Source organism: Corella eumyota, chromosome 4 (genome assembly GCF_963082875.1).
Source record: "Corella eumyota chromosome 4, kaCorEumy4.1, whole genome shotgun sequence".
In the NCBI taxonomy this organism is placed as follows: Eukaryota; Metazoa; Chordata; class Ascidiacea; order Phlebobranchia; family Corellidae; genus Corella; species Corella eumyota.
The window spans coordinates 8,889,303-8,904,818 of NC_137493.1; the positions used below are offsets into that span (position 1 = coordinate 8,889,303).

General features: G+C 30.1%; 3 protein-coding genes across 3 annotated transcripts; 2 read left to right on the forward strand and 1 right to left on the reverse strand.

Annotated features, from left to right (window-relative positions):
- Positions 1-169: 169 nt before the first annotated feature.
- Positions 170-3,565, forward strand: LOC145750779 (sodium-coupled monocarboxylate transporter 1-like). Its single transcript, XM_082566854.1, has 13 exons — positions 170-212; positions 347-450; positions 568-756; positions 843-908; positions 997-1,116; positions 1,263-1,417; positions 1,538-1,588; positions 1,740-1,958; positions 2,098-2,210; positions 2,319-2,476; positions 2,665-2,888; positions 2,991-3,094; positions 3,384-3,565. Exons 1-13 carry the CDS (start codon positions 170-172, stop codon positions 3,563-3,565), a joined length of 1,728 nt encoding a protein of 575 aa, XP_082422980.1.
- A 2,718-nt stretch (positions 3,566-6,283) lies between these two features.
- LOC145750324 (putative glutathione S-transferase 8) lies at positions 6,284-7,379 on the reverse strand. The gene is made up of 4 exons (XM_082566324.1): positions 7,207-7,379; positions 6,927-7,129; positions 6,643-6,744; positions 6,284-6,564 (listed from the first exon to the last, which is right to left on the reverse strand). The coding sequence occupies exons 1-4, from the start codon at positions 7,337-7,339 to the stop codon at positions 6,397-6,399; spliced, it is 606 nt and encodes a 201-aa protein (XP_082422450.1). The 5' UTR covers positions 7,340-7,379; the 3' UTR covers positions 6,284-6,396.
- Positions 7,380-13,366: 5,987 nt separating this feature from the next.
- LOC145751178 (uncharacterized) lies at positions 13,367-15,471 on the forward strand. Its single transcript, XM_082567278.1, has 5 exons — positions 13,367-13,618; positions 14,329-14,442; positions 14,644-14,787; positions 14,930-15,037; positions 15,134-15,471. Exons 1-5 carry the CDS (start codon positions 13,411-13,413, stop codon positions 15,154-15,156), a joined length of 597 nt encoding a protein of 198 aa, XP_082423404.1. The 5' UTR covers positions 13,367-13,410; the 3' UTR covers positions 15,157-15,471.
- The last annotated feature ends 45 nt before the right edge of the window (positions 15,472-15,516 follow it).

Genomic DNA, 15,516 nt, shown 5'->3' on the forward strand with positions numbered 1-15,516 from the left:
TCATGTTTGTGTAGTGGTATAAGTTAATTATTTGCTAAGTAAAATATAAAAGTTTAAAACAAAATTACGAGCGATAGGCACCCTTTTGGTAAACAAACTATTAAGTGTATACAGTCGTTAAAAGTATGCTATTTTGATAATTTACAAGGTAAAACAAATTATTATTAAGATGACATCACAGTTTGGAATAGTTGATTTTATTGTTCTTATTGGTAAGTGTTGTTGTTACTTTTATATTACAAATTGTAATTGGTATGTTTATAAAACGTTTTGATTTTATATTCATGAATACCTAGTAAATGTAAAGGTTTTTTTTTAAGTTAACATTTTTTTAATTTTGTGTAAGGTATGTTGGTAGTTTCATTGGTGATTGGAATATATTATGCTATCAAAAATCGAAATAAAAACAACGTCGACAACTACAACTATGGCGGAAGAAACATGTCTCCAGTAGGATTAAGTTAATTTGATTTAAGAAAAGGATTTAAAAATATTTCCTGTTGGCTAAAAAATAGTAAACGTGGTTTATGCTAACAACGTTGTTTGTATTCAATTTTAAACTTACAGTTTCCTGTTGGCATGTCTATTGCTGTGACTTTTATCTCAGCTATACGTCTTGTTACATTTCCCACAGAAGCATATTTGTACGGTACTATCGCTTGCTGGTATATATTTAACTTTGTTGTACCTAAGATGGTTGCATATCTATATTACATACCGTTGGTACATCGGCTTAAATTATTTACAATTTATCAGGTGAAAATTTTAATATAGCATGAATGGTGTAATTGGTTTTTATTTAAAGAAGGGGTCATTTATTTTTTTTTAAAATTTTTCTTTAGTTTTTAGAACTTCGATTTCACAAAAGAAATCGAACACTTTGTTCTTGCTTGGATATCTTAAAACAGGTACTAGCTGAAACATAATACTCACGAGTAATTAAAACATCAAAAAATAATACTGATATATAAGTTTAACATATCAATTTTTTTTAAGCTGTTCAACTTGAGCATATCAATATATGTTCCTGCATTATCACTTAATGCTGTTACACCAATTAGCATATATGGGTCAATAGTAGTGGTCAGCGTTGTATGTACATTCTATACAACAATCGTAAGTACGTTACATAATAATTATTTTTTTATTTTATTAAACTGTAATGCCTTACCTAGATTAACGAATATTTATGTCACATATTTTATTTTTTTTAACTTTTAGATAAAATTGTAAATTTTTATGAATTATCATATATAATTCAGGGGGGTATGAAAGCAGTAATATGGACAGACGTGGCACAAACAGCCATTATGGCATGTGGTTCTTTAGCTGCATTAATCAAGACAATCATTGATGTTGGGGGTGTATATAAAGTGCAAGAGGCTATATATAACAACAATAGAAATAATTTTTTAGAGTAAGTAAAACCCATGTTGCTGGTATTTTCGTCAGGCTTTTAACTTTCGCTTTAATTGGAAGCGCTATCGCACAAGTGGTAACCTAAATTTTTTTCTGTAATGTGAATTCTATATTTTAGTTTCGATCCCAACCCTTTTCTACAACGAACATTTTGGACATTGTTCGTTGGGTAAAGTTTTGAAGGCTGCCAAAAAATAAGTGCTCAGTCAATTTGTCAAAGATATATGAGTTGCAAATCTCCAGAAGTTGCTAAAAAGGAAGTTTTATTGTAAAACATACACTACACTTTAGTATACCAACTTAGAATGCTTTATTTGCAGGGCAATATTATTTTCAATCTTTCCATCCATGTTCTTTACTACTGTTGCGGTTTTATCTGGCTTAGCAATGTACGCCTATTTCCAAGGCTGTGACCCAGTTGAAAACGGGGAAGTCCTAAAATATGATCAACTTCTGCCTTTGTTGGTGGTAAAAATGTTTCAAAATGTTCCGGGCATGGCTGGTCTGTTTGTATCTGCTGCATTCAGTGGGACTTTAAGGTATAAGTACATCTCCAGTAGCATAACTATTCTTCTTTTAGCCATATTTTCAATTATATTTATTACCTAACCTTTGATAATTAATTAAAATGACCCGATAAGGTTTGATATTTTTTATGTAATCTTGGTTTAATTTTAGTTCTGTTTCATCTGGGATTAATGCCATAAGCACACTTATGCTGGAGGATTTCATTTTACCTCTAAAACCAAATATTAAAGACAAAACGAAAGTTTTTATTGGAAAAGGTTTATGTAAGTAATAAATCTTGATATAATTTTAGAGGATTTGTAATTTCATATAAAACAATTATGAATTTTTTAATTGCCACAAATATAAATTTTTATTTGATTTTAACTAAGCTGTTTTGATTGGAACACTACTAATGGTAATTTCCTTTGCTGCCTCACAAATGAAAGGGACAGTTCTCTCCTTATTAGTTGCTGTTAGATCGTGTATATCCGGTCCTGTGCTTGCTGTTTTAACTCTTGGTATGTTTACACCTTGGTGTAATAGCAAGGTGGGTTCAAAAGCTCTTCCACTAAACCTCAACATTGATCCTTTCTTTATCCAATTGAAATATTTGTGCGCTAAATTGTTGCTAGGAGAAAAGATGTATAAATACATGTAATGTAGGAACTAAATTTTTCAAAATATTATTAATAATAAATTTTGCCCCATTATATAAAACTGTTTCGTACTGTTTAGGGAGTCTTAATCGGTCAACTTGTAGGGTCAGCATGCACATTTTGGGTCATGATCGGTTCAAAAATACACGGCAAAATGCCAGAAAGTGTCAGATTGTTGCCGCTGTCCGTCGACCAATGTGAAGTCACTTCAAATTATACTCAGTATACCACGACCGAATATAAGACGTCATTGGCCCAGTTACATGACGTCACCACATGGTCTGCCGAAAACGAGATCCAAAAGTAAGTTATTAAATGAAACGTTGTTTATTTCTTTAAATGCAGTTTATTATGACATATTAAATACAGCATAATATGTAAAATAGCCTATATGTTTTATTACAGGCCCGCACTTTATTATAGTCTGTATTCTCTATCGTTTGCTCTTTATTATTTGTGGGGATTTCTTATAACAATATTGGTTGGATTACTGGCATCTTTTGCAACAGGTTAATATAATTTATTCGCGTTTTTACAATAAGTTTTTGTTTTAGTTTTAAAAGCGCGACGTGTTTTTGTAAACATTAGGAAGGCTTAAAGCAGCAGTTTTTTTAATTACATTTCAAGATTAATTGTGTAGAATTAATCATAGCAATTAATCATATATTTGCCGATGTTAACTTTACTGTTATATTAAATAAAGCTCATTTAGTAACTTAATCAATTTTATTAGTAATGTACATTTGTTCAAGTAAGATGCAAATAAGATAAATTTTAAAGTAAACTTATATTTAACAGGCGCAAATAAAGCTTCTGAATGCAATCCGAAATATTTTGTTCCAATGATCGACAACAAAATATTTTCCAAAAAGATTAGAAATTTTTTTCGTTTTGGAGTTTCTGATTATTTGGAAGTTCAAAATTCCAACTTTTTTCAAAATAAAGAAGCAAAGAAATTAATAGAGGAGGATAAACTTTAATAAAAATATTTAACGCACCTACGAAGTGCGAAGTGTTCGTTTTCATACTGGAGAATTTTACAAATTTACAAAGTTTAAAATGTTTTAAATATTTGGGATGTTTTTTTTAAGTATCAAATACGTTAAAATATTTATTTGTTAAAAAAAATTTTTTTTAAATAAAATGTTAAAAATTTAATCCGAAAACAAGAAGCATTTTTATTCTTATTGTCGAGAAATTGTACTTTCTCTTTATGTAATAAAAGCACTTGTTTTAACTTCATCTGCGATTTATACAAAATCTTGTACAAATTTGTAAGATCTTCATACTCAGCATCGAGATCTAAAAATAGTTCTTGGAATTGTCGGTAATTTAATCCGCGTGACAAAGTAAAATTTTTAATAACAGATGCCATGACGTCGTTAAAATTGTTGCACTATGTAATGTTATTTTATAACTTTTCTTGGGATACCACGCTGTTATAAAAGCTTTTCCATTAGTGCAACATCTTTTTTTATTTGGCCAACCATGGCTGGAGCTCCGTCAGTAGACTGTAACAATTCCGACAAGTTTTTATACATCAATTTTTAATTCTAATATTAATGTGTAAAGTTCATTAAAAATATCTAAACCTGTGGGCGCTTAAGTTAGTACTTTAATCGATTGCTTTACAAAAATAATCCAGCTTACTTAATGCTTCTCGCAAAAATTGAACCTCAGATGACATTGCTTTCATGCTAATAGTTTTTTAAACTTAAAAAGGTATTATCTTGAATTTTTTTCTCGTTAATAAATCTTTACAAAATATAAATATTTTATTACTTAAAAAACAAAGGTGGGCACCAAACTGTTAATCCGTTAATCGTTATTTAACGAAGTTAGATTTTCTCGCTAAAATTTAATTTTTAAGTTAACTTAAAATATCGGGATCACGTTAACTGTCCGTAACTCAACGTACAAGCTACGAATAAATTTGGGAGGTACGTAGTGTTTATCAGTTTTGTCTGGGTACGGACAGTTAACGTGAACCAAATATCGTTATCTGACCTGTTAGCATTCGTTAAATAGTGCTTCCGTTAAATTGAGTTCGTTAATTCAAAATTATTACAAGAAAACCGTGGTATAATAGAGATATATTTGTTAAATAATGCCGTTTATCAGGTTTAAACGTTGCAATTTTTAAACGATGTTTGCAACTACCATCTAGCTGCTACTATTTAAGCATTATTCCAGTCTTTTGAACTGACGTTCGTTTAGTTGTATTATCAACTAAGATTTTTTTTTAAAAAGGGGTCGTTCCTTCCTTTGTTTTAATTAAATTTTAACGTTAACGGTTATCGATAATTTCCGTTACCTTCAGTTTAATTTAACTAATTAACGTTAACGAAGTTAATGTAACGTAAATTGCCTGATATCTTTTGTTTAAAAAGCCGTATTAATATTTACAGTATTTTGTTGCGTAAGATTTACGTCAACCATCCACAAACTTGTATCACGAATACTTTGTACATAACATTTTAGTACATTTTAACTAACAAGTCACGTGGTACAGCCCACGTGATAGAAAAAAAGTGTAAACACGTGACTGTAGGTGTAAACACGTGACTAAATGCAGATAGCAACTTTAAGTAAATAAGAAACTAATTTATTGTGTAACGAATTACCATTTACCGAAGTTTACTTTTTAAGTTAACTGTGCCCACCTATGCTTAAAAATTATTTAAAACATAATTAAAAAAATTAAATTATTATTTCATAAAAGTTAAATCATAATACAAATATCGTTAATAGTGATTCACTATTAAAAAATTACATTTAAATTTCCAGCCAGGAACTTAAATTTTATCTAACATAATATTTATATACAGCATTCTATTACCAAAATGCATCCAAAAATATGAAATATCAAATAACATATAATTTGTTTACAGTTTAAGAAATGATAAACTTACTATCTGGTCAAAATTATATTAAACTAAAACATTTTAACGGCTTGGCTAATAAAACACCTTTTAACACCAAGAAAGTTGCCCTTTTTAAGACAAAGTTTGCTTTATATAGATATTAAACAGCACAAAAAAATAGTTAAAGTTAAAATTATTTATTTATAAAAGGTAAAATAAGTATCATAGGCCTACTTACAAATATATGATGAAAGAGAAGGTTTTATTACCTTTTTAGCTCTAAAACCATAATTTTACTGGTATGTATATGGGGTCAGCGTCCATTATGCCATTGCCATCGTTAACTGTTTAAAACTTGGTTATTTGTTTTAGGCAGCTAACTAAAGTTAAGCTGATCTGACCGTTTATAAATTTCACTATAAATTTGATTATTTTATATTAGCTTATTCCACAAGTGAACCTATCACCACAGTATTCTTACTATAACATTTAGTTATAACTGTATTAGACTAATTAAATACAAACTTTTTGATTTATTACATTTTAAATATAACCTTAAGCTTTTTTTTATTTTTTTGTTTGTGCTGGGTATTTCCCGTCGTCACGGTAAATTAAATTTCGCGCGAATAAATAAAAATACTGCACAAAAAGAGGATATTGGAACATAGCTAAACATTTTTATTTAAAATGTTAAAATATTTTATTTATATCTACTCTATAGATTATTGAAAACCATTGTTTAATAACGATCGAGGGCGTGTATTTTAGTTAAAGTTAGTTGGCTTCTATTGTTGTCTTTGAACAAAAAGCAATATCAGATAAATATTACTGTAATTGTGGTTTATTATATTTTCATAGAATGTGCAAATAAACTTTACATTTCCAAGTGATTGATCAAAAAATTCGATAAGGATAACAAAAGATTGACAAATGATCGAAAGGTTATATTAATATGCACTGACGGGTCGCTTTTCAATCCACTTCTTAATGTTGGGTCGATCAAACACCCGTTTTTGGAGAGCAAGCAAACATGGATATTCTTTCATCACATCTGGTTTAAAATTTGCCAACTCAAATGTTGCACTTGCGATATAAATGTCAGCAACACTAAACTTCTACAAAAAAAAACAACGTATGGTTAAGATGACGTTTTTTAAAACGTTAACATTTGTTAATATAAATTGTGAATTTACCTTTCCAACTAAATAATCACCACCTAATGCTTTAAATTTATTCTCAATTCGACTCAAAGTAGGATAAATATGATCTTTAAAGGCGGTGGCCATCTTTTCTTTCTAAAATAAAAAGAAAAACACATTGTATTAATCTAAATGTTAAAGCAGAAAAATTTAATTTATCACACAAAAAATTGTGTTAGGGCATGTGGTATTAACACTTTCAATTGCTAAATTAACAAAAATTGTAAAATCAAAAACAGGGTATTTCCTGAAACATTAAAGTTAGGCAAAAAACTAACTCTTTCATTCTCATCTTTAACAGTATAAGGGAGTTTTTCAAAAGCGCCTCCAATGCTCTCCATCAACATATCAATATAAGCAGATTCAAGAGAGGTTGTGCCGTCTAGTTTAAATTCGCGAGCCAAATATCTGACAATTGCGGTGCTTTGTGCCAGCGGTTTCTCACCAACGTACAGAACCGGTAACTGGCCAAATGGGGTATCTGGGTAAATTAAAAATACCACAAAATTATCACGCACCAATCAAAATATAAAGTTAAATTTCTATTTTTTTACATACTTGGTTTTTCAGCTTTCCACTGATCAGGAGTAAATCGAACGTCTTCATATTTTTGCCCAGCTTCGGCAAAAATTAAACGCATGATTTCTGCCCTTCCTCTTATGTCAAAATATTGGAGTTTGTAAGCCGGCATTCTGATGTTGATACTAACTTTTTTTTTAAGAGATTATCTAAAAGCTAGAAATAAATTTAAGAAAATTGTTGTTATAAAGTTGCTAAAACACAAACAAAATAGTGAAATCTGTTTTATTTCTAATATTATCTCTTTGGTAGTCACACTAATGCTATAACAAACCACTTTAAAAAAGTTACGGTTGTGCGTCTGTTATATATCGTACTTTACACACCTTTTCTTATTTGATTTTCTGTTTGTTTAAAATTCTTTTCAAATTTTGCTTTGTCACGAGTGTTCACCATTTTATAGCAATGACACGGCATTATATTAGGTACACGTTACTTTACAAGATAATGTTTAAAGTTAGTTAAATCAGGATTTATAAATGGAAACATTTCTTAAATTTACTTTTGTGACAATTTTACAATTTTATAGAAAATAACCAAAATTTTTTTTTCTTTGAAAATAGCGATAAATGTAATTTTGAATTTAAAATAAATCTAGTTAGCTATAAATAATTTTAAAAACATAGTTGGTCCCATTAAAAGCTTAAATTCTTTGTAAAACGCGTAAAATATTACAAAACGATTAAACTTAGTTTTCACATTTAACTCATCACTCAGAGCCGTTTAAATATTTAGACAGCCGAGATGAATATTAAACAAATAAAACAATAATAATAACTAATATTTTTATATAAATAAAAGGTTTGCTAAAACGGGTGTAACCGTAATACCCACGCAAAAATGAGTAAGCATTTTGGATTTTAAATAACGATCTATTCATGGGCAAAAAGCGATATGCTTAGATACCCCTTTTGTGCACTTTTGCTGACTCACAATGATTTTTATTTTTTTTACTTTAAAAAGTTATGGAAAGAATGTTATTTTTTTATGTATTTATTTTATTCTTCTAAAAAGTAATTTAAATTATCACAAATCGATGTTTTTAATTTACTTTAATTGTTTACCTAAAAGGAAACTTAGGTAAGTATAAATAAACCCAAAAAAATTAAAATACAAAAATAATTTTTTTTAAATGTCCCTTTTTAACATTTCAATCTGAATGTAATATTTTTATTGTTTTTTATGACCAGACCATGTTACAAAAAAACCAATAGGGATTGTTTTAACATGTTTTGTAAATCATATCTTGTGTCGCTTTTATGGAAACTGATATCAAACATAATACAATTACACCAGAATTCGTACCGTCTTGCTATTGATACTATGGTATCATAATACTTAAAATAGGTCGCGGGTAAGTTTTACTTCATCATTGGCATAAATATGGGTAAAATGACCGATTTAATTTAATATTTACAACTTCTGTATTAAGCCAAACTAACGTACCCTTGTGTTATTGATTTGTAAGAAAATTATTCTTCGATTAAAAAATGGATGCAGAAGCAAGTATTGTGGCTAGATTAAAACAAATTTGTACCCCGCAGGGTAAAGAAGAATCACCCCGCGAATCTGCAGTTCTGTTTTACGAACTAGCTAAAGTTTACATGAACAAAAGTCTCAACAAAACCTCTATTATTCAGATAGTTGCCTTACTGAATGCAGCGATATGTCGTAAACCAGAAAACGTTAAAGAAATTAAAAATGAGCTGGAAAATTTTTGTGATTATGTGTTTAAAATTAGTGAAGCCAGAGACACAAGCGTCAGCTTGGTCGCGGTAGCAAACGAAATTTACAAGAACGTAACAAAAATGCGAAACGAAACTTCGGAAAATTTTAAAAACTTAGATTTGGATTTAAATTCAAATCATACGGAGGAAAAACGAATTGATCTTGTCCATGAACAGCAAAATATGATAACTAGAAAATATATTGAAATAATGAACGAGATATCACAGAGCTGTATTCGTATTCTTGGTAAACCGTATTGTAAATTTTCTCTCGCTGGAATGGGCTCTCTAGCAAGAAGCGAGGTAACTCCATTTTCCGATTTCGAAAGCTGTATTTTGCTCGAAGAAGAAATACAAGATGACGTAGACTACCAACACATTCTAGAATACTTCCGGTGGTATTCTGTGCTCTTCAGCTGTGTTCTACTCAACTTTAAAGAAACGATATTACCGAGCGTCGCTATTCCTTGTTTAAACGACTTTTCCACTTCCAACAAGAGCTGGTTTTTCGACGCTTACACACCACGTGGTATCTGCTTCGATGGTTTAATGCCACACGCCTGTAAAAACCCACTGGGACGGGACGAAATTACGGAAAAGCCCTGGAAAACTGAACTCATAAAACCAGTGTCCGAAATGCTTAAATACCTCGATCCTGAGGTTGATAGAAAAAATGGATTTCATCTTGCTGATGTTCTTAGCGTAACGTGTCACGTGGCTGGTGATATTGAAATCCACAACAAATATCGAAAGCAAGTTTTGCAAAGAAGTTCTGGCTTGAAAGACGTAGACCTTATTGAACGAATTGAGAATGACCTAAACAGTTTTGCAATGTACAAGCAGTTGCCGAGCGTACATACCAGCAGGTATATTAACACAAAACAAGTTATTTATCGTAGTAGTACGTTATTTGTGTCCACCCTTGGAAAAATTCACGGCCTTGGCCAGGCGTCATGTTTTGAAATAATATCGGAATTATTAAAACTAAATATCTTAACTGTCGAAGCTGCGCATAATTTACATTTTGCTATCGCAATTGCTTGCGAAATCCGATTAAAAGTGTATCTTCTCAAAAGTGCGCAAAGTGATCGGTTAATTATCGAAGACAATCCATCAGTAATAAACGAGGATATTAACTTACTAGATTTAGTACGACTTCAAGACGTAATAACCTATTTTAAGGTCACTTACTGCTTGCAAAAATGTGTACGCCAAGGCCTGCAACGTTTTTACCCTAGTGACATGCGAACCGTTGGTAAAGTTGTGGAATCGGGTATTCTCTATTACTTTAAGCAATACAGAGAAGCTATTGATGTACGAAAACAAATTCGAGAACAGTTGGACATAGAAAAAGATCATGAACGTTTCGTTGCTAGTGATTCGTTTATTATCGATTGCTGGTTTCAGTTAAAGGACTATCCAAACGCCCTAAAGGAGTCGCAAGTCGAATTAGGTTTAAGAAGAGAAAATAACGAAGACAAAGCAAGCTATTTGCAAAATATCGGAAAGCGTTTAATAAGTCTCGAGAAGTATGAAAATGCAATCGAAAACCTTGAGATGGAATTAAAACTAAGAAAGACTTTTTTAAACAAAGGTGATGACGAACAAATAGAGGTTATTGAATGTCTAAAAAACATTGCAATTTGTTATTTTAAATCAGGGGATTTTGTAAAGTCATTAAGTTATTTTCAAGAAGAAACAAGTGGTCGTCTTACCCTTGGATCAAGTGCTGAAATAATCGAAAACCTTATGAACACAGGGGGCTGTTATTTTAAATTGGGCACTTATGATCTAGCATTATATAATTACAGCAAGTCTAAAGAATTAATAAACAAGACTTTATCTACACAAAAAGACAATGAAATATCATGTTTCAATGCTATTGCACATTGTTATTACAAGATGGAAAAATTTGATCTAGCCTTGGAAAACTACCTTAACGAATTTTCAAAATTATCTGAAATAGAAGAAAGTCAAATGCAAATCCATGACGCCCTTACTAACATAACACAATGCCAATTAAACTTAAAAGACTACAATGCATTCCTATTAACCTATGAAAAATTACAAAATTATGGCAATGTTAATTTTCCGGATATTTTACATTACGTTGGTGTGTGTTACTTAAATCTAAAAAATTATGAAAAGGCGATCACATATTATTCACGCGAACTTGACCTAAGGCAAGCCAAAGAACAAAAGGACGAGGTTGTTAAATGTCTACGACAAATAGCTAGTCTCTATACATTATTTTCTAATTACAAAGACGCTATACGCTTTCATGAAAAACACTTATACATGTTACAAAAACTCAGTTCTAACCCAACGAAATCGACAGCAATTTGCATTACTCAAATTGCAAACTGTTATGTCAAGCTTGGAAAAGATGACATTGCGATAGAAAAATACAAAAAGGCGCTTGAAGTTTTTGAATGTTTATGCCCAATGGATTATGTAAAGTGTTCAGATTGTATCATGAATATTTCGACCTGTTTACATTTATTAGGCCATTTCTCCGATTGCAATAATTAGTAACGGAAGTTATACGCACTAAAAATTAAAACAAAACAATCAAATCTTACTTTTTAAATAAAATTATTTTAGTTACCTAAATTAACGTTTCTGATTTTAAAAGAAAAAAATGCATTAGTTGTGAACCATTTAAAAACTTTCTTTTTTTTATTTGATTTTAAAGTTTAATATTTTAATTTACCTAATAAAATCGTGTGCGTAAGTTTTACGAATTAGGTCAACTGTATTTTTAGTACGTGTAATAAAAACTGTAAACCTTGACAATGGCATGTATTAGAAATGAAGCAAGTTGAAGATATACCAGGAAATTTGGCAAGAATGTTAAGTTTTACCTTTTAATTACCTAATTAATCGTGTTAGAAGAGCAAAAACAAAATCTTAGCGTTCAATTTTCGTGGCGCGCTGGTTTGGCCTCGTACCAGTCAGTCCATGCTAATCCTAAACAACATGTTAATAACCAAGCACTGCCACGACTTTGACATTGCTAGAACTGGCACGCTTTTAGAGCTTACACAAAAATACACCGTATTCTTATAACTTAAATATAGCTTAAATGACTACGCCCGACAGAACAAAAAAATTAAAAAAAAATAATTAATTTTTTATAAAATCCTGAGAATGTGCAAATTTCGAATAGATATATTTCGGGGCGAAATTATTTTTTAATTAAATTTAGTCTGTTTGTAAGTACGGGGTTGAAATTTTATTCGCTGCAATTAACGTTGTTGCGAACGGTTTGTGTGACCCGTAATAAAATTAAATACCTAAAAATAAAATAATTATAATTTGCTCTACCTAAAAAATGTTTAACAAGTTCGAAGAAATGAAATGTCCACTTTGTAATAGAATGCCAGGTTAGTATATAAATAACAAGAAAATAAACCACAGGTTAGTAAAGAAGAAGATGTGATGAACAGCAAGAAATAAAAGGTTTTAATAGGCAATGAAAAAAATATCAGCTTAGAAAATTTATTTAGGGGACTATTAAAACTATACAACTATACTCATAAATTTTAAATTTTTTAATTTAATTTTAGAATTTACTTTTTTATTGAATTAAAAATAATAAACATGATGAAGTTATTTTTCTTGGTGCTGATTTGCTCGTTTGCGGTCAACGACGCAATAATAAATACCTCCAGCTCGTCAGATGGGTTATTTGGGGGAATATTTGACCCCTTAGTTATGGCTTTTCGAAATCTATTTACAAATTTCAACTTTGACCTAACTCTCCCCGACTTAAGTTTTGGTGACAGACCGAGTATTTTGCAATTTTTTATTTTTCAAACAATTCTACGAGGCCCAAACCGTAAGTAGTTAATTTTTTAGAAAAAATATTTAATATTTTTATTTATATTTAGATTCAAAAATTTTATGCGAAATTTATTTGAATAACCTTTAATAAATTTACTGTTATTAAATTATTTTTCCCCCCCAAATTTTTTTAGAATCCGTATAATACATAGTTACGAAACCAATTCGCGTAAGCTAGATTTAAAAATACCCACCAAAAATTTTTATCGCGAAAACCGTGATCAATTTTGCGAAAGGAAAAATAAATAAATCTTTCGTTTTTCCTTTTTTACTTAATTGAATCATAGGCAATTTTGGAACATGTCAATTTTCAGCATAATTTTTAGACAACTAGTTAACCCTGCAGCACTTTTTGCATATCAAAAATTTTAAAAAGACTTTAACAATAACCGCGTAAAAACCCAAATCGTGCAAAATCCAAAAAACAAAATTTTTTCAAGGCTGGTACACAAAAAACACGCTTTAAAAATTTTTAAAAGCCCAAGGCAAGTTCAGTAAACCGCAATCTAAATCGTATATAAATAACAAGCGATCAACATATTTTATATGCTTTATACAACGTAACAAGAAATCGTGCAAAAATTGTACAAAAAGAGTCAAGCAAAACAAAATGTTTAAGCTTTTATTCGTGATCATTTGTGTAAGTGTAATTGTAAACGTGAACGCTGAAGTTAGTATTACTACCTCCATTGCACCGACGACAGCGCCTTCTAACGGAATTTTTGGCGATTTGTTGAGAAGACTTTTTGGTGGCCTAGACCGTGCAAATCTGATCCGCTTTTTAAAATTTCAATTAGTTTTGCGCAGTTTCTCGAATCGTAAGTTAAAAATTAATAACAAATGATTTAAATAACTTTATTTAGTGATTTAAAAATTAAATAGATACATTAAAAAATATATAAAAGATCAGTTGAGCAATTGTTAAAATTGCACAATTAAAAATTAACAAATCACTGGATTTTTTTTTAAATCTTAAGTTAAAAATTAATTTAACAAAAAATTGACAATTTAGCTTAAACTGTCGATTTTAAAAGTATAAAAAGTTTTACAAAAAAGGATAAAAAAAATCTGTAAACCAATTTTTAAAAGTGCATTAAGATTTTCACAAATTACCCAATTTAGTTTTTCAGCTAATAAAAAAATTAATGGAAAGCAAACAATATAATATGTTATTTATATAAAAAAAAAAAACTACCGATAAAAACTAAGAAAACCGGTTTGGAATGAATTGGCAAAAAAAATTTTGTTTGTTACGTTTTAAGCTTAATCAATAATTTTGGGATGCCTTAGGATATCACAAAGCCAGTTGCGTGCTGCAGTGGTAAACTTAAAAATTTTGTTAAAAGATCTAATCTTACTATACATGTTTACTTGATTGGGGATAAGTACAGCGCACTTGTGTATTCAAATAAATATGTCTGTACTTTTTTAGATAAAGCCTATTGAAAAATATAAAGTAATAAAAATGAGCCCCTGGCAAAATATAAAATATATTCATTTATTTTTTTAATTTAAACCTTTTTTTTAGCTTGTCGAGTGTGCACACATCGGTTTGCAACTTGTCGAACTTACAGCGGCAGACGCCCGGCAACATGTAAATGCAATCAAGGATATTCCGGAAACGGAATGGTTTGCAACCGAGGTAAAAAGATCCCTTCAGGCGTTTTTAATTTTGTTGTTTAAAATTTTGATCCGTTTTGTACCTTGTAATTTTCAACCATTTTCCTCAGGCTATGCCTTAAGCATTTCTAACTAATGTCTGATCCTGTGCAAGTATTTGTATTGTTAGTGACTTGTTAATCTTCTTTTAAACACAATTTCATTGTTCTGATTTTAAATTTAGGTTCTGGTTTTATTGCCCCAACACAGGCTGCACCGCGACGACCAGTTTGTGCTTGTGCTTCCCCGTATGCCACTTGCACTCCAAACAGAAGAAGATGTACTTGTAATGCTGGTTATGTGGCTAGCGAAAATGACTGCATACCAGGTAAAACAACACCAAAGACTGTTTATATATTAATATCAATTATTTGTTAAAGCATTCTTTGCCTAAAGACTTTACAAGTGTTTCTTAGTAATGGGTAATCAACATAAAAATGTTTTTAAATTCTTTGCATATTTTTTTACAGTGGGGAGAACTTGTGGAGGAGGTTGTAGTCCTTATGCCACATGCGACACAGGAAGAGGGGTTTGTGTTTGCAACCAAGGCTTTGAACAACGCGGAACCGATTGTATAGGTAAATAAAATTATTAAAAAACTTATGTTGTGACAAAATTTTGAAATAAGCCTTATACAAATTAAAGATTTTAATCTTTCATTATTACCATTGCAGCTTCAGCAGTAGGAAAAAAGTAAACTACATGACAGCAAAGTATAATTTGTTGTTCAACAAGAAAAAAATATATTCATAATTTTTACACTTTTATTAGTTTTTAGAAACCAACACTAAAAATAAAGTTAAATATATGTTTAAGTACCAAAACACAATAACCAAAGCCAACAAATCCGAATATATTTTGCTTAGAAGTGTATTTTGTATATAATAAAAATGTTATTTTGGTGTTTTATTATTAAATCTACTTTGTGCTTTTTCTTCTAAACCATGCTTTAGAAGTTTTAAAATATTGTACTTACGCATTATGTTTAAAATCTGCTTAAAATAAAATACCAGTATAAAATATTAATTTATTTTTTTCCGTATCAACTTAAGGTGAT